The sequence below is a fragment of the Diadema antillarum genome, unplaced genomic scaffold (assembly GCF_040938485.1).
Source record: "Diadema antillarum isolate AM-2024a unplaced genomic scaffold, OU_Dant_1.0 seq00000981_RagTag, whole genome shotgun sequence".
Classification (NCBI taxonomy): Eukaryota; Metazoa; Echinodermata; class Echinoidea; order Diadematoida; family Diadematidae; genus Diadema; species Diadema antillarum.
The window spans coordinates 21,655-45,000 of NW_027271821.1; the positions used below are offsets into that span (position 1 = coordinate 21,655).

The window sequence follows — 23,346 nt, forward strand, 5'->3', positions numbered from 1 at the left end:
TCAATTAGGCTTTCTTCTTGGTTAAGATACATTATGAATGTCATGTTTCCCATCTGCCGACGACTTTCCATGCATCGGCGAACAGAATTTGTTCCATCATAAAGTCAATGTGTTTCAGTCATCCATATCTTCAATCTCCTCCCTCGCTCCCCCCACCCCCCCCCCCAAAAAAAAATCCATATGAAAGCTTTGAATCTAATGGCAGCATTAGAACAATCCTGAACCAAGATGAAAGCTCTGTACCGTAAAGACAGAGTTGTGTTCAAAGTCAAAACTCAACTCACCTCACTATTGTTTATGTGTAGTACACAACTGATACTGTTTCAGTCTGTTCTTTTATAATAGATGCATTTAAAACCTGCAGAAACTTGCTAGCTAGCAAATACACAGCTTACTTTTTATTTTCATTTAGAAGCCTAAAATAAATAAATAAATTGCTTAAGAATGTTCCCTATGCAAGTGTCCATACTGGGAAAATTCCAAGCAAAACTTTCCAAATTTGAGAGAAAATCATGACTTTTCAACATAGAGGAAGTATAAACCTAAATCACTCAGAATCAACTTGAGCTTTCTTTCAGCAGAGCTTAGCACCCGTTTTTGTTTTTGTTTTTGTTTTGTTTTTGTTTTTTTGTTTTTTGAGGGGGGAGCCTCTGGTAGACATTTTGACAGGAGAGTTTTCTCCAGCAAATTTTGGCATGGTTTCAGGAAATTGTTTAGTTTGAATCTAGGCAACACCTCCAGAGAGAACATCTTTGGTTGTGATCTCTGGAAAAATGGTCATGGGGCAAATTTTAGCTGCAAACATTGTTATCTCATGGAGGGGGGGGGGGGGGGGGAGGGAAATACTGAAGCCATTGGCTAGGTTCACACAAACCTTACAGATTGATTCCAAGTTTTAAAATCAGCGATTAGCTTGTAGTTAAGCACCATGTGGATGCACTTGAAGGTTAGCTATCTTATAAGATTATTTGATGATTAGAACTACAAGACATTTAGGATTTACATTCGATCCATGAGCTGCAGTATGTCTCTACTCATAGTTTAGCATCAGGGGGGACATGATAATCAGTTAAAAAGTTAGCATGTCCTGTCTATGATCCCTAATCACCCTAAACTTCTGGGTCTACAATAATTTGTACCGCCAGTCTGTGTTTTACACGATGTATCATCGCAGATTATCATGTGTATGGCTAGTGTTGCATGCAAATATTCTTCTGGCTCTGCAGTATCATCATCGAGTCGGATTCTTGCTCCAAAGTTTAATCTTGAAGACTACATGTCGTGTGAATTCGCATCATAGTTTAAAACTACACGGTAATCATTAGAGTTAAATCTAAAACCTCAAGCTAATCTTGAGGATTAGAACTGTCATGTGAACCTACCTCATGCCTTCTCAGACAAGTGCATTTGCCAAGGACATAAGGGCTTTTTACACTTGTAAAATTTTGCTTAGCCCCGGACCAACGGTGGGGCTAAGGGGGGGCCTTAGCCCCACCGTTGGTACGGGACTATCCTTAGCCCACTTTCTGTTTACACTCGTTTTTGCCAAAGTGGGCTAGCCCCACCGATAGTACGGTACTATCTGGCCTTGCAAAATAGCAGGGGTTAGCACCGCAATTGCGGTGCTAGCACCGCAATTGCGGTGCCAAGCAAGTGAGTGTAAACAGAAGGAAAAAATAATCCTGGGCTAAGCGACGGAGACGAAGTCCGACCCTCACTGACCAATCAGAAACGAGGTAGTCAAGTGCTGCCGGTGCGTGCGTGTACGTGTACAGTACACAGCGTAATTATGAATATTCATGTGGTTTGGAAAGTCCGGGGCTAAGAAATACGAGTGTAAAAAGGTCAGTTTTCTCCTTAGCCCCGGACAAGAGATAGTACGGGACTAATTGGCGAGTGTAAAAAGCTGAAAAAATTGGTACGGGACTAACGATAGTCCTGGGTCAGAGAAAGTCCGGGGTTAAGAAACACAAGTGTAAAAAGCCCTATAGAGACAGCTGTATTCCACATGTCCTTGTATCTGTAGCTCCCTCTGTGACCAAACTGTTTACCAACAATGCTGTTGTTCGATTCATGAATTTTTTTTCTACCACAAACTTTCTACTGATATGGAAGTCGGTCACACTCACAGGGCTACTTTATTAACAAAACACCTACCATGGAAGCAGTACAATAACCAGGTGAACAGCACATTACAAAAAAAAAAAAAAAACTGGCTGTACATTTTAGCTTGTGGTCAAGTATACATGTAGCTGAATCCTGTAGGCAAATATAATCATTAGGGGGTGAATATTTGCCCTAAATGATTAGTAGTATGCCTCATGAGAATTTCCATGTGATATTGTTAATCTAAAGGTAATAACCATCAAAAGGGCATCACTGTTGGTCCCCTTCCTTCCATCTGATCATGAAATCTGTATGAATACTTTAGAATTCATTCATTTATGACTGCTTTCTGAATCAGCACTTTTTCAATATGGTTCATTCATTTTTATTCCAGGACAAATTTCTGATGAGTCAGGAGCTCAACAATGTTTAATAAAATCAAAAAGATTTAAATTTGTGACAAAAATGGTTGAAATATCAACTTTTAATTTAGAAACAAATTTCAATGTCTATATCATTCACAAGCCATCCGTTGTGATCATGATTTTTCTTTGCAAAGGTCTAAAAAGTTCCGGCACAACATTATGTAACAGGTCATGCATGTATACAATACCTGTTCAATTCCCCCCCCCCCCCCCCCCCCCCCCACACACACACACAAAGACAGCTAGAGAAAATAAATGACAGTGTGGTGACAGGGCAGCAGACAGACATACACAAACAGACAGACAGAGATAATTATACAGACACAAAAAAAAAATGATCCCTGTAACATGGTCTTTACGTGTGCAAAATATGGGAAAGATAGGACATGTATTCACCAAGATACAGGATGAAACATCTATGACCTTTGACCCTAATTTACATACCCAAGATGGCGTCTGATCAAGTAGTTGTGATTTTATGAAATAATTTTCGTGACATGAACTAAACATGTGCAAAATATGAAGGTGATAGGGGCTGTTTTTCTTGAGTTATTGCAAAGAAAGTTGCAAAAAGAAAGAAATATTTCAATACATCGAAGATAAACTTTAATTTCAACCAAGTTTTTTTACGTGATCCCGACAACGTATGAAAAAACGAAGGGCACACTCACGATAGCCCTACATCTCAGCTACAACATATTAAAATCTTAGAGAAATTCACCGAAGCATAAGTGAGCTAGTGCTCGATAAAAATAGTCATGTCAATTTTCATTTCCATAAAAATTGCACTCCCATAGAGATTACACGTAAACTGGTCAAATTTGACAAGGTTACCTTCAATCCATTTTTTTGAGGTGATGTCGTCATCAAATCAAAATTGTTTAATTACATTCATGAAAGAACATTTCATAAGCTACAATATATTGAAATTTGGGTGAAAATTGGCAAAGGATTAGTGAGATACGCTCGAGTAAACTTGAAATTTGATGACGTCATTTTGAAAATTTACTTTTTTTACTTTATTAAGAAATTTGATATCTTTTAATCATTTTATCAGCATAGCCAGCCCATGAAATGACATGTACAACTCATCACCTTTCAGAATATGTAAAGAAAATGGGGGGTCACCGTCCATCCTGACGAGTAAAATCCGATTTAAAATTGGCGGTTTTTTGGCATAGTTGCACTGTGTATCCCCATTGACGCACGCGCGGAATTTTGAATTTGACGGGCCCGTATGACGTCATATTGAGTCGGATCGACTTGAAACTTGGTAGAAATATTCCTTGAAATTTCGGACATCCGATCCGTGTGAAAAAATTGAAAATTTCTATTTCATATTAGCTGTGCGTGCGTATATGTGCGCGCGCGTACGCGTCCGTCCAATTTTTTCAATTTTTCAAAAAATGCTCCAAATGGTCTGAAACGTGTGCAAAAAAAATTTGAGCTGGATTTGAGCATACAAATATTTCAACGCGCGCGTACGCGCGCGTTTTGAGATAAATATGAATTTTGAGAATATGAGTAGAATGCGCTTGACTTGAAATATATGTGACGTAAATTTCATTGAAATATTCCATTCCATTAATGAGATATGATTGAAAATGTGTTTTCATATAATGACGTCATAGTGACGTCACGGTCGACTGATCACTACGATTTTACTTGACCTGTCGTCTTTGGGACATGATACATATATGGTATAATTTTGGCATTGATAGGAAGAGGACTTTCTGAGCTAACCGATACACAAATTTTGTCCAGAAATAAAGAAGAAGAAGAAGAAGGAAAACAAAGAATCCGTACAGATACAGAAGGTGATCCGAGAGGATACTCGGATCACCTACATAATAAGCAAAAGCTTGCTCCGCTATGGCCGCTAGTTATACCCACCTTGTGAACGACTTCAGCTTCAGTTCTATGGACTTATGTCTCAGACACAGCCTGGTCAGAGAAGCACCCAGTTCCTTTGAGGCACCTGGGCAAGAGAGCGAGAGAAAGAGAACAAAAACAAAACAGAGAATTATTATTTGTCATGGGGGGGGGGGGAAGAAAGAGGTTCACTTATTGGTATTCACAGCAGGAGAAGACTCCATCATCCACGCATCCAGAAGGGTGGTCTGCTTCCTAACCATGTGACAGTTGTTGTTGTTTTGGGGTTTTTTTACATTTTAAGCCAAATGCTTCTAGGGTACTTTTGACAGTGAACAGCAGGCGGTCTACAGCAAGTATTCAAAGGCCGCTCACGCATTTCAAATAACTTTATTCCATCTAGACAGTCGCTTAACATTTTTCCTCCACATTATGCATAAAGGTTGCTCTTCATATTTCAAATCAATATCAATATGGGATGTTATGATCCCAGTTCAAAAAGGAAAACAACAAGACCAACATCAATCATCACACCAGCATCATTCTGGTTAGCAAATGTTTCATTTATAAAGTCTGTCCCTACCATTTGCATTCTGTTTCTACACCATGTCCATGACATGGTGAGGTAGTGGGCCCCAGCGGGTTCAAGAGCAACAGTAGGTGAATTCACACATACAAGAGAATACAGCGCTACTTTGCACGGTAATTCATAATGTGAATTCAAACACGTTACCAAATTAATACACCATGAAATACATTGCCAAATATCGTCGTGTTTAACCCTCTAGGGTACATACCCTACAACAAAACTACACTCTCCCAAGATGGTGCACAAGTAGGCTGCTACCTATTGTTCTACAAATGTTTCAAGTTTGATTAACCCCAAACAATTGCAAATGAGCCCATCTTCAGCCTGCACATGGTCAGCCACCTTGGATAGAAATCATCTTTCAGTTCACTTGATTACATTCCTGTACTGGTACGACAACAGACACCCCATCTCCAAGCATCAACCAACACTCCTTTACACACACCCTCAATCAAGTTTCGATACTTAAACTTGGCCTGGTACCCAAATTCAGTTGGAAATGAAAAAAAAAAGAAGAAGTATAGTGCAGTATATCGACTGATAACGAGCGAGACTGAACGACAACTGGATCTATGCAATTTCTAATGTATCTAGATAAATGCCGCAGCCACAACCTCTAAAAAATCGATGTCCAAGCCACTCCCTGGCCTGTGTAACAGTTTCAGATTGTAACGTCCTACAAAACGAAATTTATGGGCAATCTTAAAAGCATGCACCTGCCTGCAGTTACTGCACAATCAATTCTACAGTGACACAGGGGCTAAATTGATAGGGTACTGAAACGTGAGAAAGGCTGCCAGTCTAGACAGACACTTTCCCCTGTACTCAGCATACTCTGGAGCAGAAAAGACCATAGCCTTCACAAAATTTCACTTCTTACACAACAGCTAGGTTATACAGGCATGTGCAGAAAAGGGAAAAATAGGGGAAAGGTTGTCACATGGAGCAAGCATTTGAAGGGTTGTGTCATGTCTATTTGCTGGAATATCTATTATATCATATACAGCTAACGACAAAATTATTCATACCCCTGGGAAATTTTTAGTTTTGAGCACATTTCTTACAAGTAAAGGATGGAGTGATGGTGACTGGGTGTTATACAGTACTCTCCGCATAATCGGGTATCGCTTAAACGGGTACTCCGTTTAATTGGGTAGTAAATTCAAAATCAGTTCCAATGCACATTAAAACTACCTGATAATCGGGTTGCCTCTCCGCATAAACGGGTCAATAATTGTCTTCTAATCTAATTTCTACCAACATTTTATCTCAGAAATAACACTTTAGGAAATTATGGATGTCAAATTTTCCACGGCTTATTGCATTCTCTGCTTTGCAGAGAAGACCAATCATTTTGGGAGTGATTAAACATGAAAACACACGTACCAATATATACCGACTTGCCACACCTAAATGAACATTACACATGTAGCTGGCACTCACAACTGCATAGACAGACAGGAATTGAACACGCTTGCGCTCATCCCTTGCTCCGCAGCAACATTCACAATACAAGAAGCTTGCAACAAAAATCAGGCCATGCAGCAGCTCCATAAGTTTGCTTTCCCCGGTCACTTCTCGAAAAGTAACCCGACGTTCTACGTGACTAGTGTACGCAAAGAGAAGTGCCCATTTCGGAAAACGCCTGCATGTTATCGAAGAGTCAAACGACAAAGTTCTCTAAAGATTTATTTGTCCATAAAAAGGGTGTAAATGATTGTTCGTGACTGAGAAAGTGTAAGGTATTTATATGTGCTGTGCAAGCACGCGTGTTAAGCATACAGTGTAGGTGTCTGGTGCAGTGTAAAATGCATGTACATACATAGTGTGTGTGTCAATTGTGAGTGAGATGTGTTCTTCTGTTAATCGGGTAAGAAACGCTCTGCTCGAGCCTACCCGATTATGCGGAGAGTACTGTATCTCAACATTTCTATTGTTTTGGAAATGAGGTGAAACTGGAATTAATGTCACTTTACAAAGGACAAATAAGAGTAAAAAGTTAACACCCAATCACCATCACTCCATCCTTCACTTGTAAGAAATTTGCTCAGAACTAATAATTTCTTAGGGGTATGAATAATTTTGTTGTTAACTGTACATATAATATTTTGTATTACATACATACTAGCAGTACATACATGTATGTGCATGCCTGTATGCTAGCATGTTATATTTTAAATCTATCAATAGATAGATATAGAATGTAGATAGATAGATAGATCAGAAGAATGGACTCACAATTTTCATTTGGTATAGGCCTATTATTTGCTTGAATGGAATCTCTAAATCCCTCGATCTCGGTCAATTTAAAGTGAAAAGCAAAGTGTCAAAATGAGAATTGCACCTAATGTAAGGTATGGATTGCTTGAGAAGCAGGCTACTTAAAAACCTGTGGCTGTCTATTGCCTTGTGCGGTGTGAGTGACCTGTTGAGCAATTGCACACAAGGCTACTGGTATGAATTACTTATGTTTTATTCATACAAATTCTGATATGGTGATGGTATACCGTTCTTTCTCATTGCCATACACATCACACATCATAAATTTGTCCTTGCAAAGCATGACTGTTGAGACATGGCAGTAGCAGTTTTGCTGATTTATAGACTCTAGTTCAGATATGAGAACAAAGAGACCAAAAACAAGCAAATAAGAAAAATCTACAGTGATTTCCACAAAATTTCTTTTTTTTTTTTTTTTTTGGAAAAAAAAAGGACACATTCCCTTGACTTGTTACTGATGTTTGTTAAGGGTATTAATATTATTCCCCCTGCCTTCTGAAAGAGGCAAGGCAATGCTCTTTTATTATGCAAGAAAAGTTAAAATATAGGCCTATGTTGAATTTTCTTCATATTTTCTTTATATCGCTCTACACATGTGACATCACAAGCTGTAGAAGTCTTCTCATCCAGCGATGGCAGCGCTGAAACTTCAAAAATTCATATCAAGTTTTGAATGGATTGTCCAATTTTTCTCAAACTTTCACTGATGTGTTATACTAATATTGTTGCATTCTCTCAATCCTTATGTATAGTAAGGCGAGCTCATCTTCAAGTGTCATAGGGCAAATTCTTATTTTCAAGTTGTCATTTTTTTTTATGTCTATAACGAGAAAAAAAAGGTAATACAATTCACTGAGCCATTTGAGAAACTACGAAAAACTAAGGAAGTTTTTATTTGGTCATTGTATTTGTTTTGTTTTTCTGCAAGTTTCTGTATCTACAGCTTGGGGGTGGGGGTGGGGGAGTATTTCCACATGGCTGAAACATGTGAGAAACTGTTTAGACCCATGATGGAGGAGAAGGAGAAGGAGGAGGTGGGGAGGGGGTAGGGAAGGAAGCAGGGGAACAAAAGGCTCTTTGGTGTACTATTGCCACATTTGGCAACAGTCTTCCCTCCCCAAACAAAATAGCCTGTAGCTGGTAATTGACACCCAAACAGTGGAGGCTACTGTTGACATCCCAGTCTGGCAGCTAAGACAGACTAGTCTTGAAACTCCACACCCCCCACTGACATGTAACACCCCTTCCCCCTTCCCCAACGATATAGACCTACCCCATACCGTTGCAGCTACGTGCAAATTCAAAATCTTTCACACACATGCTCAGAACATGAGTATGACATTCCACTTCGACGAAAGCTGTTGATGGTGTCGATTCAATGTGCTTGAAGCTCTTGCAAATTATTTTTTTTTGTGTAGACAATATACTTCAGGCCTATTTGTCAATATATACCAAACATAATAGGAATGAAAGGGACAAGTGCAAGTTTGCATTGAGGGGTAAGCAGTTTGGCCTAATAAGCAGCCTCCAAGTCCCTCACTCTAAATCATTTTAATAGTAATACCGAGAAAACACAAAAGAAGCAAGAAATTTGACCTTAAGCTCACTGACAAGTCTTTCATATGCCTAATCATACTTGTACCTATGAATAAATGATGCTCAATAGACTGCCTGCCGTTACAAGCATAGCTTTGAATCTGTCAAACAAAATTTTGGTAAAGTTTGGCACATACACTGCATTACTTTCCAGTGCAGTCCACTCACTGTCAAACTTCCCAGTGATATTGACTGACACATGTCAAAAAGAGGTCTGTAGCTGCAGACTAGCCCACAGAGTCTCTGGGGAGCCAGCTGGATTGACCCCTACCTGACCTCACCCTGACCTCACTGAGGTCATGGAAAGTAATAGCCTCCTAGAAGGATTACAACATGGTGTCAATTTTTTCAGGCCAGAAAGCTCTGAGAGGGACCAGAGGTTGCTTTGCATTACTCCAGGTGATATGGGAACACCTTTCACAGGCTCCGTTTCAGTATTTACACATTTTCCTTGCCTGCTTAGTCCAATATTTTGACACCTTTTCCCTACAAAAACCACTTGCAGCATTTTACCTTCAACATCAGCTAACAAAGTATGTACACAAATACATAAACAAACAGACTCAAAGTCCCCCCCCCCCCCATACATCATTCTGCAATGTTGCTGGAAAGAAAGAAATATGGTGAATGGATATCTCTGTTCCTTTCCTTGAATACCTTGTATTTTATGGACTAAAATTGAAATACTCTTGTCACTTCCATATGATGGGCAATTGTTTTTGTTTTTGTTTTTTGCTTTTGCTTTTGTCTAGAAAGGCTTGCTTCTGTGTATATCATCAATGCATTTGACAGGTCAAAGATTGAGTTCCAGAGGACTGTATAAAGTCCTTCAATGTAGAATGATGTGGAAACAGACATTCTTGCAAATGCAAGACAAAATTTATTAGAAGTAGGCCTACATGATGATGAAGATTAGATTATGGCAAGCCAAATGTGGACTTATATGTTTTATATCATTTCTGCATTCATTTCTTTTCATTTTCATACAATTACAAAAAGATCACGTTAGCTATGACACATACATCTCTTTCTCAATCAATTTATTCATTTTTCCACAGGAGGAAAGAAAGAGCCAGCTAGTATCCTTGATCAGCCCAAGTCAAGTGAAACCTAGTGGCAATGACAGCGTATCAGGATATCAGTCAGAACCTCTGGCATGAACAGCCAAGCTCGTAATACAATGAGAGGAGTAAATGATCCTTATCAAAGTTCCTTTGGCTTCCACTGCAGTCTCTTCACCTTTTCAATTGCCTTTAGGAGGATTTATAACACTCCTGCGGCAAAGAAAAGAACAACCATCGACGAAACCCAATGCCTGTCGCCATGGCATGCTCATGCCATTCTGTGCAATTTGAAAACATTGTCGCTTCGCAGAAGTTTCCCCACTATGATCAGTTGCAAATGATACACTATTGTAATGCAAATATTGTGCACAAGGACAATGTGCTCCAGATTTTGCTTCTCCTACCCGCATCCTGTCCCCACCGTGATGTCGTAACTATGGTAACACAGGTCTCCTTGAGGAGGACACACACATTGGGGTGAGAGAGTGCAGGGCAGAAGTTTGTTTTAAACCCTAGGTCTGGGATTTAGCAGCTGCTATTGATTTCTTTCAATATCATTCTGTGAATCAAAACACATTTCCAGAAAACTAGGCACACATGCTCACCCTCACAATCGTGTCATTAACTATTGTCACGCTGAGTGCAAAAACACAAAATTCACATTTCGTTTGATACTCGTCAAGCACATGATAGAATTCATTAAAGACTTTCTATTTCTCGCAACAGGTACATACTGCATGAAATTGCTGTATTGCTACCAAGAAGGGGAAAAGAGGGGGAGAACTGTACAAAAGAGAGAGAAAGTTCCTTTGTTCCTGGGAGGAAAATTACTCTGTGAGAAGTGAAACATGGATCATGTTGCTACTTTGCCATCATGCACTCTGCAGGAGACTGCTCGCACAAAACACATTGCTGCCACACGAACTCCAGTCTTCAAACCTGCATGCTCTACCTGCCCTGGCTTCGTGCTAGCCCCTTTTGTGTTCGCGTCATTGGCAAACGGAGTTTCTCCAACCAGGGGGCACCCCGCTGACTTGCATTAACACTTAATTGCTTCCTCGAAAAAATCTTTTCTCTTGTCTACAGCTTGGGTCCCCCCCCCCCCCCCCCCTTCAACCTGCCATTACGTTTGAACATATGATGGTCATTGTACTATCTCTCTCTCTTGCTCTTTCTCTAACCTGTGATAAACTTTCGGAAAAATCTCACAAACCTGCTTTCAATTCTAGGCCCCTTTGTGATTCAACACTAAGCTTCCTCTTAATCTGGTACCACCAAATGGGGCTTTTTCTTTTTTCATTCATTATTTTCACACCTTCCTTTGACTATCTGGAGTACTGGTCGAAGCTAGAACCCTTCTATTCACAGATATACATTGTATTTATAGACCTCAATGGTCACAAAACTCAAAACCTGCTGAGTTTTTTTTTTTGTCAGTCACTGACTATGTACAATTCCATCCATAACAGCAAGGACAATAACAACAACAAAATCACAATACTCCATTCCAGGGCCTGTTTTAACATATCCTAAAGGACAGCGCTTGGTAGATGGATGCCAATCTGACTGTTAATGTTAATGCATGGTTAGCAAATAAACTCAGTAATTGCAGCATTTTCTAAAGGAAAATCTTCATTATGATTGAAGCAAATCAAGCACTCTCATACAGTTTGAATGTCAATCAAACCGTAAACCCTCTAAAGAGTTGAGGAAATTGTAAAAGGCAAAACAATAAATAAGATTGGAGCATAGACTATGGACTATTCTAAAGCTTAGACACAATCCCTCTCTCCCTTTAACCACCCCCCCCCCCCCCCCCACAAGTTTCTGTTTTTTTTCACTGGTACTATATAGGCCTACCATTATCTTTCCCATTCCATAAGAACATGCCCATATGTCTATCAATGAAAACAGCTCTTTCCACAACCTGCATCAGTTTCTCCCTCACTCCCTATCTCTCACTCTCTTTGTCTCTCTATCCATTTATCTATCTTACTATCAATCTTTCTTTCCTTCTTTCTTTCTCCACATTTTATTTATTTATTTATTCATTTATTCATTTATTTATTTTGTTTCAGTAGGGTAGCTCTGTCAGTGGCTAAACACTGTTATTCTCAGAGGCCCTACACGTATCTGTCTCTTCCAGAAAATTCTTATTGTTATCTCTGAATGTTAGTTGTATGACCATTGTTTTCCAATAAGTAGGCCTATAGATTTATTTCTTCATCTCTCACATCTCCCTTGTCCACTTACCCCCCCCCCCCCCCCCCCCAATCCAGTTTTGTGAGAATTGTCCACCAGCTGTCTTCCCATCAACCAACAGATGCCCTGGGTCCCAACCCAGGATGACTGGTTCTAAATGGGGGCTTCCCAAAAATGTGGTCACAGCTGGCAGAGGGCCCCTGTGTCTCTTTGGTGAGGGGAAGACATTTTTCCAAGTCTATCTTGTTGTCTGAAGACCAATCCAGTATGCATGGATGCCAAGTTCAAAAAATTTTTATGAGTGAGATTTTCATGACTCAGCATCTCGGCGCGCGTGCATGTGCATGAGCGAGGGGAGGGTGTGGGAGGGGGGTGTCCGCCCTCCCACGGTAGGGAGCTTTTTCAATTTTTAGCTCTTAATGGTGCAAGCTGGTGCATACTTAACTGACTTTTTTTTTTACTTATTTTGAAAGACAAAAGGGAAATATGCCTTCAATTGCAGCTCTCACTTTAATCCTTTAAGCTATGCTCCCGATGCGTGAGAAAAATGGGTGTCATGCGTGAGATCGTGAGTCAGACCCTAAATGCTTAAGTCTCACTCACAATGCGTGAGACTTGGTAGCTCTGAGTATGGCAAGCACAAGCAGCTCACTGAGTTTTCACAAATACTGACATTGAATGTGATTCGATGTTCACATCAGGTGCAGACCAGGCACCTATTTTGTCCGCTTCACAGTGTTCAACCAAAATCTTGTATAATCCAAAAAAGGCAAATCTGTGTCTCTTAACCCACTGAGGACGGGATGATTTTGCTACAACAAGCATTTCCCATAGACACCTGCCAGAGTATACTCGTCCTCAACGGGTTAAAGCATAGTGGGTGAGCTTGGTTAAAACTGCCACTGGGTTTGGTGATGAAAATGTTCCGGAATATTCTTGTTCTTTACCATCCATAGGACATAAAACTCATCACCATGGTAACTTGCCCAGTTTTTATTCATCACAAATCAGTAATCAATCCAAACTTGACCTCGTTGTGAAGTTTAGTAACCCCACACTGGTATAGCAAAGTGCATCAGTCAAACAGGAAGGCCAAGGTAACATTATAGGGATTACTTGGATAAGGTATCTCCACGCATTGACAATTAGTTTTAAAAGACAACTGTGCCAATTGGCAACAACAAAAAAAAAAAAAACACACACCAAAAAAAAAAAAACAACAACAACCAGGCGGCGAACAAAGACTTCTGGCAAGTCTTTAACCTATCTCTGTGCTGACAGCAAAGAAGGAAAGAGAATCAAGCACGTTCCCAGCAACACTGAAACAAGTCTCAAATGTCTACTTCTCAATCACATCCGCCAAAACTTGGCTTTAACTCAACCATCTCCCATCCTTCTACATCCTGCTCTCTATAATGTACTGAGGAGTCTCTAAGCACTCACAAAAGTTGAAGTTGTTCAAGAAAGGGGGAAAAAGCTCAAAAAAAGTCAAGTTTCATAAAAATAGGTCTCTCATTCACTTCTTCCACCAAACCCACCAAGGTAGAAATATTACTCCAAATGGTTTGATGAAATTTTGATGAAATTTGCGAGATAGGTCCATTGTGGTAAAAGAAACAGGTGTTTAGTTTGTAGAGGTGATCTGGATGGTAATCCTTCTCACGGATGTTTTTTTAAAGGATGTATGCACAGTTCACAGTTCTAGGGTGTTATTGATCCTGTGGGTTCACATCTTCTAGTACTTCTTTTTTTTTCTTTTTTAGGGGGGGTTTCTTTTTCTTGCTGTTGGGTTCTATATTACAAACTTTCGAAATCTCTCCATAGTGTGAAATTAGTTTGCTTGACTCTACTCTATTCATTAAAGCAATCTTAGAAATTTGGTGTGTATTTTTTGTTTACTGTAACTATGCCGATAGCCATCAGAAAGTCGTTGCAATGGGCAGTTGATTTTGAATGACATTTTCCATGATTTGCTCAGAAATGAAGAGATGACCTGTAATTCATGCAATTCTTGTTTTGAATTCATGACAAGAACAGACCAATCTGAGTACGATAGAAAATAAAAACCTCTCAGTGTGACTGAAATATTGCTTGAGGTTCAGAGTATTGTATGTGCTATCAGCACAAACTGAAAAGATTAAACCAACATCACATACACTTTCCTCTCTTACAGCAAACAAATTAAAAAAAGAACACAACTCTGGCAACATTTTCCACAATATACAGAATATGTTTTAGACCTCATGTATCTATTCATGCGTAAAGTAGAAAAAAATAGACTGTGAACAATCTTGAGTATATTTCATTCACTATCATTTGATTTCTAACTTCTCTCACAATTGCTTTCATTCGTTAAGAATGGACTTGGCTTCACCTGAACTGACTAACAGGGCATTCAGATGCAAAAAATTTATACTAGAATGGTATAGCTATACCAAAACGGTATAGCTATACGATGAATTTATACGTCTGAATGCTGACTAACGAAACGACGTATAACGAAACGACGTATAGCGAAACGACAGTCAGAGCATCGTTTCGAACTAGAACTCAATAACGAATCAGCATTTCGTGTGCGTCTGAACATATGGCGACCATAGAACGGTATAAGTGGGCGGGGCTTAATGGGAGCACGCACGAAAGGTGACCCCACAGCTGTCACTCATGACTATAAGAGCATGCGCAATGGGAAACTGCACATCTATACGACGTTTCCCAGAACGATCGAAATTAGTGTCTGAACGGTCTGTCAGCTATACAATGATTCTTTATAAGTCGTTTCGTTATCAAGTTTTGGTATAAGATGGCATGCGTCTGAATAGGGGGTAAAAACACTATTGGAGGAATGACTGACAGTGTTAAAGATGTCAATAATGGCTTTTCCAATGTATACCTGTGCCTTGCCAAGGCTCTGACAGTGATATCTACGTGCTGTGAGACAACAATGTGTGTTAATATTCTATGAAAGTACAATCAAGCAGTGCAGAGTGAAGACTGAACTTGACGACGTGGCCAGCAGAGCTGAAAAGTGCATAGAACTGGGCCTCAATACAATCAATAGATAAGCATTTGTGAGAACAAAGTAATTGAAAATGTCACTGCCCCCAAGGGAAAAGAATGAAAGTGATTCAGAAGCACTTTTTGAAACAATTCCAAAGTCCCCTTGCTCATGGGTTATTGGCTCTTTCAGCTTTCGTCCATTTGTGCTTGCACTTTAAATTAGTGTTTGTTTAACTTTATAATGCTTGTTGTTGTTTTGTTGTTGCCTATGTGCACTAAATACTTTCAAGCTGGTTGCTTTCATTTGTTGCACAAGGATGCACGATGTATGCAATGTCTGCCTATCTAGCATTAAGTCCTCTTCACTGCTGTATCACTGCAAGAGATGACTGTGAGTGCGCACAATAAATGCTGACAAACTCTCATGATGTCATATCATTGCAATTCAGCCATATAGATTGAGAAAAAAAATGCATCTCAGTAGCAGCTTCACAATGGAAATGAAATATAGGCCTACCACTTTAAAGATGCAAGGACAGCCCCTCTGGCTCACGGAATGATTGAACAGGAGCTCTTTCTTTTTCGCACAGAGGTGAACGTCATTATCACAGATAACCAAACCGCTAATGATGTCCCCTCCAAGTTTATCAGGGTTTACACAATCTGGGAAGGTCAGGGGAAGGTAGCTTCTTCTACAGCATTTAATTTGTTACGATGGGAAAACAAACTTGGGAGCATGCATACTAAGGCATTGTGGGTCAAGAGGAAATGTAAACTTTGGGTCTCTACAGGTGCTACAAAGAGAAAGGGAAGATTCAGGGCCAATTTAGTGTTGTATGTGCCATATATTTTGTAGTATTCTTATTTCAACAAAGGTACCGGAAAGTCAAAACAGTTCAATCTTTAATCATTCTAATTACCGCACAGCTAAAAAACCTATTCTTCTACCACATGTTCATGTCTATTTCAAAGAGAAAAAAAAGGAGTTAAACATTAGACAACTTGTTAATTGAAAACCCAAATTGCTAATGGGGTTTAACGTGTAATGTTATGTCTAATGCTTGTCTGGTTGTATACGTGGGCATCATAAAATCTCTTCTCACGACCTTCGTCGTTGGGGACATCTAAGATAGTTCCGAACCGACAAAAATCGGTGTGCAAAGGTAAAGAATGAAGGCCCACGTGATCATGCGACCTTATTGCAGACATTCACATCCCCTGCGACACCTGGGAAGCGCATCAAAACATGGTTTCCACGAGGGGACCTTAATGACTCATCAGTCATTTACAGATATGTTCGGCAGTTTACACGAGTCAGCAGAACAACGTCCTATCTCAACACCAACACATATCAGGGCACATGGATCGACACATGTGGACTATAGGCCTGAGCAATATCAGATCATCCAGGGCACTCACTGGTTTGATGTAAATTGATGAGAAGGAAAACTAGAAGCGGCAGGTTAATTACTCGGCAGCAAATTACCAATCAGCCCTTTCCAGTTTACATTTCACACTAAACGTGCAATTAATTATGGCTGATTGTACAGTTTGGAGTATTCATATACAAAAGAATTTTAAAAACAAACAAAAAAAAATCTCTACAGTTTATTGTTTCTCCTTCTCCTGCACACAAATGCAAATTACTGAATGTCTACGACAGAAAACTAGAGGATCAACAAGCCTAAAGTAGAAACAATTTGTATCACAGATGGTTATGAGACATTAGAGCCTACATGGCACCAGCAATTAATATAGACAGTCAATGGTCACAAACTGAGAAATATTTTGTTGTTGTTGTTAGATTCATATTTTCTTTGACATGTGAAGATATTCTTTTTGCCTATAATTCCACAAGATGGTAGACCAGAAACAAAGTGTCACTCACAAAAAATGAGTCAAACTTTACCTTGTTTGATTACAAAATTAGTGCAATGTCATAGCCATGTTCTGAATATCAGTAGTGTTCTCAGGGCCACTGCACTAATGTTTGATCAGAAATGATGCATCATGTCAATGCTGTATTTTGAATTCTATGCTTCATCCACAGAAGGGGCACAGACAATTCACTCTGTCTCACTAATTTGGGGACATAGGGGCAGGAGAGGAAAAGATTGGAAAAAGGGAAAAAGAAAAGGAAAAGAGCAAATTTGCATTCGAAAACGGCATAGGGTCATGAATTATGCTATTTACAGAGCAAACTCCAGGAAACTGAAATCAAATAGGCAAAACTGAATTGGCATGGTGCATAGCTGAAAAGTATGGCAAGCTTCCAGAATGCTAATGAATACTCCCATGCGGTAGACCATAATTACTACATTTGTAATGTATCAGAAACTCAAACATCTTTATTAGTTTAGTGTCATGCTTAATGAATGATCTGAGCCCTTTCAGATTGTGCAGAACGATTGTTTGAAAATGTGCTTAGAAACACATATCATGCTAATCTACTGTAATAATGAAAATATGGAAAATCGCATAGTGCCAATCATGAAATGTTTCTAATCAGTCGATACATTTCAGGCCTGAACGTAAACTTGAATGATACTCTCCCAACCTTTATCTCAAATTATGTTGGCCATGTGTGATCCAGAGGTGTTAACCCCAAACACGTTTTGGCTTGAATTCGAGAGTGCACTTATGGTATGAACCGGTAGTGTAAACTTTAGAGCCCTGCTTCACCTTGGATTCACATCTGCTGCAGTGCTTGCACTGAGGAAAGTAATCTTGAATCTCAGCGCATCAAAAGTTCCATGTTTGATTGACAGACCACAGAGTTTCTGACACAGCTGTTTCACTAAGCGTAGCATGCCATTTTGCGGCCAGCAATGAGAGACTACTGTAAAACATGATATATTCGCGGCATGAAATTTTCGCGAATTGGAGCCGACAGCCTTTTTCGTGGCATGAAATTTTCGCGAATTGCCACTGGCGTTCAATGCATGTAGTGTAGACAAAAACTTTCGCGTGTATTTTAATTTCGCGAATTTTGGCGCTCGCGAAATTCGCGAAAATTCTTCGTTTTACAGTAATTTTCAATGTATGAACACTCTGCGACTCTAGAATGCATTTAGATGCATGTTTCAAAAGCACAGTTAGACCATACAAACCAGCTATTTGGTGTCAGCGTGAAACTCCCGCCTTACTAGTTCAAAGACATGCTTAATGAAGACACGACTTCATCCAGCATCATACACGCAAATTTGACTATGCTCTATCAAACACATGTACATACATGTACATACATGTACATTAGGTGCTGCTGTCCTAATTCTACATCACACTCCATTTAATCATCCTCCTGTACCTAAGTATGGCTGTACGTCTCGTGACACTGCCAGCCAAGTGAGCCAAAAGACTGTCTGACAAGTCTAAAAAGGCAAAGTGCAACCGCGTGTTGAGGAGTCATGGGATTGCAGGGAATTGTATCTTTTAGTGACATGAAACGACTCCTTTCACTTCCCTCAGAGGATATTGCTCACTGCAAATCGTGAGTTCTGATACTTCTCTGAGTTAATGAACAACTTTCACAACTCCCATAGTGGCCTTTAGTGATGCTAGCTTCCTGTAATAACATACACCTGAATCAGGTGGCAACTGGCTGTTCATGCCTTCATGATTATACTGCAAACTGTTTCCACTGGTACTTGGCACATGTGCACCTATGCATAGGTCTATACTCATGAATCAAGAGTGCCATGTTCCTGCAAATTTGCATAATGTGCAATATTTGGATACTATGCGTGGGTGCTAAAGTTTATGTGTATTTGTAAATCGCTGTGTAGGTTTTGACAAAAATCTCATTTACAGTGCAGGTTTCATTGTACACACTATGACGACCATTTACATTGGTAGAAACCTTTATCATTTTTATAAATATTGTTCACATTTTGTATATTCAACAATTTTCAACATTGAATATACTGATTCAAAATTTTACATTGGTTGTTTCTATTCCTAACTCACATTTTAGAACTATTTTGAAGCACTAATGCTGGGTTTTTTGTTTCATCTGCAAATGGTAAATAATGCCTTTAAATGTGCAGAGCTGTGCAAATACCCACAGACAGCAGAATTTTCACTGTTGTGTTGAGTGGAGAGCAAGCCTTTAAATTGGTTAAGGAAAAAGAGGAGGGGGTGGGAGGGGAATGATCTGTGGATTTTGTTCTTTTTTTAATGGAAAGCACTTTTTGTTTTTTAGTTTGCAGTGTGTACAAGTACACCTGTATGTACTCTTTATAACAGCAACAATAAATGGAATTTGAGAAAAACTGGGGTATTTTGCTGCCTATGCAAATACTTGTTATACATACGCCTACATTCTATATTTCCCCTCTCTCTCTCTCTATCACTTTGACAATTCATGTCCATGAGAAATTTTGACATTGGTGGTAACAGGATAGCCTTCGATCCGAAAATAAGTTTGGAATTTAGATTACCAAAGCATTTTGGCACTATCCTATAGGCCTGTACCACAACTATGTGGATTCGTTCAAGGTCAATGACATGTTCATGTTTCACTTTCTCTGTTTCACCAAGGGCAAAGACCACTGTCATCGTACATCATGCATGGATACTTGGTAGGCCCACATGTAAAGTGACACCTTTCACCTCACGGATAACTTCTTTAAAGAATGCACAGGAAGTGTAAAGGTGCATCATAGAACGAGCAGCTAGCGCCATCACAGATGCATCCATTCATAAATAGACACATGAAAGTAAAACACTCCTTTCATACACACTGATATTCATACAAAGAATAGTCACACCATGGCACTGTTTCATGACAGTTTTGTCAGCTCTTACAAAGTTGTCAGTCTCTGACAATTTCAGTAAAATCTGTGGTTTTGACTTGGCTGAGAAACTCCGGTCACCGACTGTTACTATGGTAACTGTCGGAGAATGACAATGTGTCAGGTCTGACAACTTTCATAAAGCGGCCAGTGCCCAGGGCCCCATTTTATCAAAAGATGAAATTGATTTTAAATCTCTTTGCAACACAGGCTGCCATAGACTTACAGTTGAAATCAACTATATAATCAATTTTAACTCTTCATAAAACAGGGCCCAGGTGTATTATATCATGCGTACTCATGGCAAATTATCAGGGACAACCTTATGGTACCTTGATGTGAACTCAATTCATTGCTGATAGAAAATATGTGGACACTTAGTTCAGATGGTCTGCGCACTTCATCCCTACTTTCTCTTTACTCTTGCCATATTTCAAAAGATATAAGGATGAAAAAAAAAGAGAGACTATTAGCGCATACGAACATGATTCAGTCATGACTGCCAAAGAAATACCGCACTCCCACACATTTTCAAGCCAGAATCCCAATTTCTGCAAACAGGTTTGGCGAGTAAGGCAAGCCAAATTGCAAATATGTGTTAATATGTCACCTCTGTGGCACGAAAGCCGCAACGTTCTTGAGTCGGAAGGCGGGGGAAGATCTTCGCTCAAAGTCACTTAAAAAGAGAAAACAAAACTTTGCAAATCAGTTTGTCCAAGAATGTGCTTTCTTGAAATCTATACAACCACAATAATATCAACAATACTACAAGGGTAAACATGGATACATGACTATTTGAGGTGGTTCAACTGAGGCTTTTCTAGACATGCCTTGCCATACCGGAAGTGGTTAACACTATAATAGTATTTGACTCAAATAAGATACTTTAAAGTTTTATTGACATATTTAATCTATGTGTATCTACATAATCAGAATTGGGTTAGATAGGGTTGATAAGAATTGTTGTAATTGACAGAACATTTTATTAGTATTCTTCGTATATTTTATTGGCAGTAATAATCATATCAGTAATTGTTTGACATTTCTTGGGGAAGCCTCATTCCCGCAAAGGAAATAACATTGAAATCATCCCATTTTAGTATGGCATGTCTGCATAGTGGCATTTTTTTTTTTCTTTACTGAGCTTTTGGGTGCTTAATTGGCTAGCAACTTCTCGCAAAAGTCCAGGATGTGAGGAAAATCTTGTTTTTGCTTTTTTCTCGTTTTTTTGTTGTTGCGTCAATGTGAACACCCGTGGGCACATCGCAACAGGGCCAACTTCGGCCGAACGGGGCACATACGTGAGATTTGCGCACACACACATGGCTGTTGTCAATCTTCACTTTAGGGGGTCCACATTTCATGGTGGGAAGTTTTGATACTGTGGTCTTCCTCTGAACAGTCCTCTTGTTTCTCCCGCAGGCTTCCGAGTTATGAGTTTCACTTCAGATTTCACTCTCTTCTCAAGTCTTCAACACACATATAAATGCAAGTTTTTCTTCCATGCACCCATCTGGTGATTTTATTCCCTTAGTACCTTTCTGTTTCATGTAAAATTGCAAAGGAAAGTGATTACATACAAGTACTTCCATTTAAGGAGTTTCAAAACAGCATTTTTTTTTTCTTTATGATCATGATGCATTGCAAGTTCTCCTCAAAATGATTCCCAAATCTTCTTCATATTAAAGGGGAGAGAGAGAAAGAGAGAGAGAAGTCTGCATCATTCTTTGGAGCAGCAACAATTATCAAAGGTCAAAAACTTAAGATTAATACACCGTCAATGCTCAAATCCGAGGATGATGAAACGCTAAAACGAGCTAGTAGTAGCAGATTGTATTCAGCAACATGCATGTGCGGATGTCTTTCTCTGTCATATTTCCTCACTAAATACATTAGTGTCCTGATCCAGAATCTTCAAAGGCAGCAAAAATGAACGGAAGTGTCACAATGCAGGATGCTGTTGTTTCACAATCATCATCTTTCACCAACTCTTGGCTGGTAGCCCACTTCCTCAACTTGGCTCCCTGTAACAAATCACTGTAGTCTGTAGATGCACAAGGAGCTACTAGGCGAGCTGGCCTAGTAGCTCGCCTTGTACCTCCTTGGTAGTACAAACAGACTTTGCAAAAAAACAATGGGAAAAACTTGCTATTCTTTTCTAGTCATCAGCATCATATTGATGAAGAAATTATCAACTTCTGTTGTTGCATTTGGGGGGCTTTTACCAGGGAAGTGGCAGGGAGATCTTCCCTTTCCCAAGTGTCTCTGGACGTACATGTATCATCAAGCAACTAGTAATTGTTGGGCTGTTTGCGAACGGAAGAATGCATAATTCTCATTGTGCATTGTTTTGTTCAGTAGGTCCATCATTCCCACATGATTGCTTTGTAATTACCCGACCTCCTGGGTCTACTCATGGAGGAGGTTACGTAATAGCTGCCCACGCTTCCCGTCTTGGCAGTGAAATGGATACTTTGGGTATGTGATCATTGCACATGAAGAAGCCAGGGTTCCACTTGAGGGGGGGGGGGGGTGTGAAACACAGAAGCAACGCACAGATTACAACTCGAAAAGCAATTGGCCTTAGACAGATCCTCTCAGGTTTTAAAAAAAACTGTCTTCATTTGGCTGTCACAATGATGTCTTCACAACATAGAATGTATCCAAAATTTTGCAACAGACATAATTAACGGATGTGAAATGTATTTTTGTATCTAGCACACGAGTCCTGGAGTTCCACAGAATGTTTTTCTGTTTCTACTTAATTTCCACCTAGGAGGCTATGCAGACATCACAACATTCCAATATTGCAGCATATATTTTACGTATCAACACCATTCATTTGAATAATACCATAAGTTCTCCCAGTATCAAGGAGGGGTAGATTTTGCTTCACAGGAAGAATTCCCACAATCAACCATGCACATTGTGCTAGTGGCTAACAGAATGGGAATTACAAATTACATAGGCAGGCTTTTTTTCAAACCCATTTCATCACCTTTGCGACAAACTTCTGATATAGTTGGGCGGGGGGGGGGGGGGGGGGGGGGGGGAGTGGTCGATAGCAGTCACAGGTAAGAAAGACAGAGAGAGAGAAAAACCTTTCACTCAGGCAGACTTGTAATGAGGCTACAAGCTTCGGTGAACTGTGTGGCAGTTAGCCTTTTGCCAAGGCCCTCTCACCGTAACGTGGTGAAACGCATGAAGCAAGCTCAGCGAGTTGGATAGTGGGAGGGCCTTTTGAGATCCTACTCGCATCCTTATGTTAGCCCTTTGAATTACCAATTTTTGCTCCCCAAGCAAAAATTGACCAATCTGTGTGTCTATCTGTCCGAGCCCAATTTGCATACAGCGAATGCACGCCACAGACATCCACGGGCGGTCAGTGATGCAGGCAAACAGGCCTGGACAACACCAAG

General features: G+C 39.8%; 1 protein-coding gene across 1 annotated transcript in view; it reads right to left on the reverse strand.

The window, feature by feature from the left end:
• The window catches only part of LOC139742174 (protein MTSS 2-like), a gene marked incomplete at its 3' end in the record, with an annotated part of 94,808 nt that overhangs the window by 13,358 nt on the left and 58,104 nt on the right, over nt 1–23,346 (reverse strand). Inside the window, exon 4 of the mRNA XM_071652748.1 lies at nt 4,425–4,509. Coding sequence (XP_071508849.1) covers nt 4,425–4,509 — 85 coding nt within the window. The remainder of the gene's footprint in view (nt 1–4,424; nt 4,510–23,346) is intronic.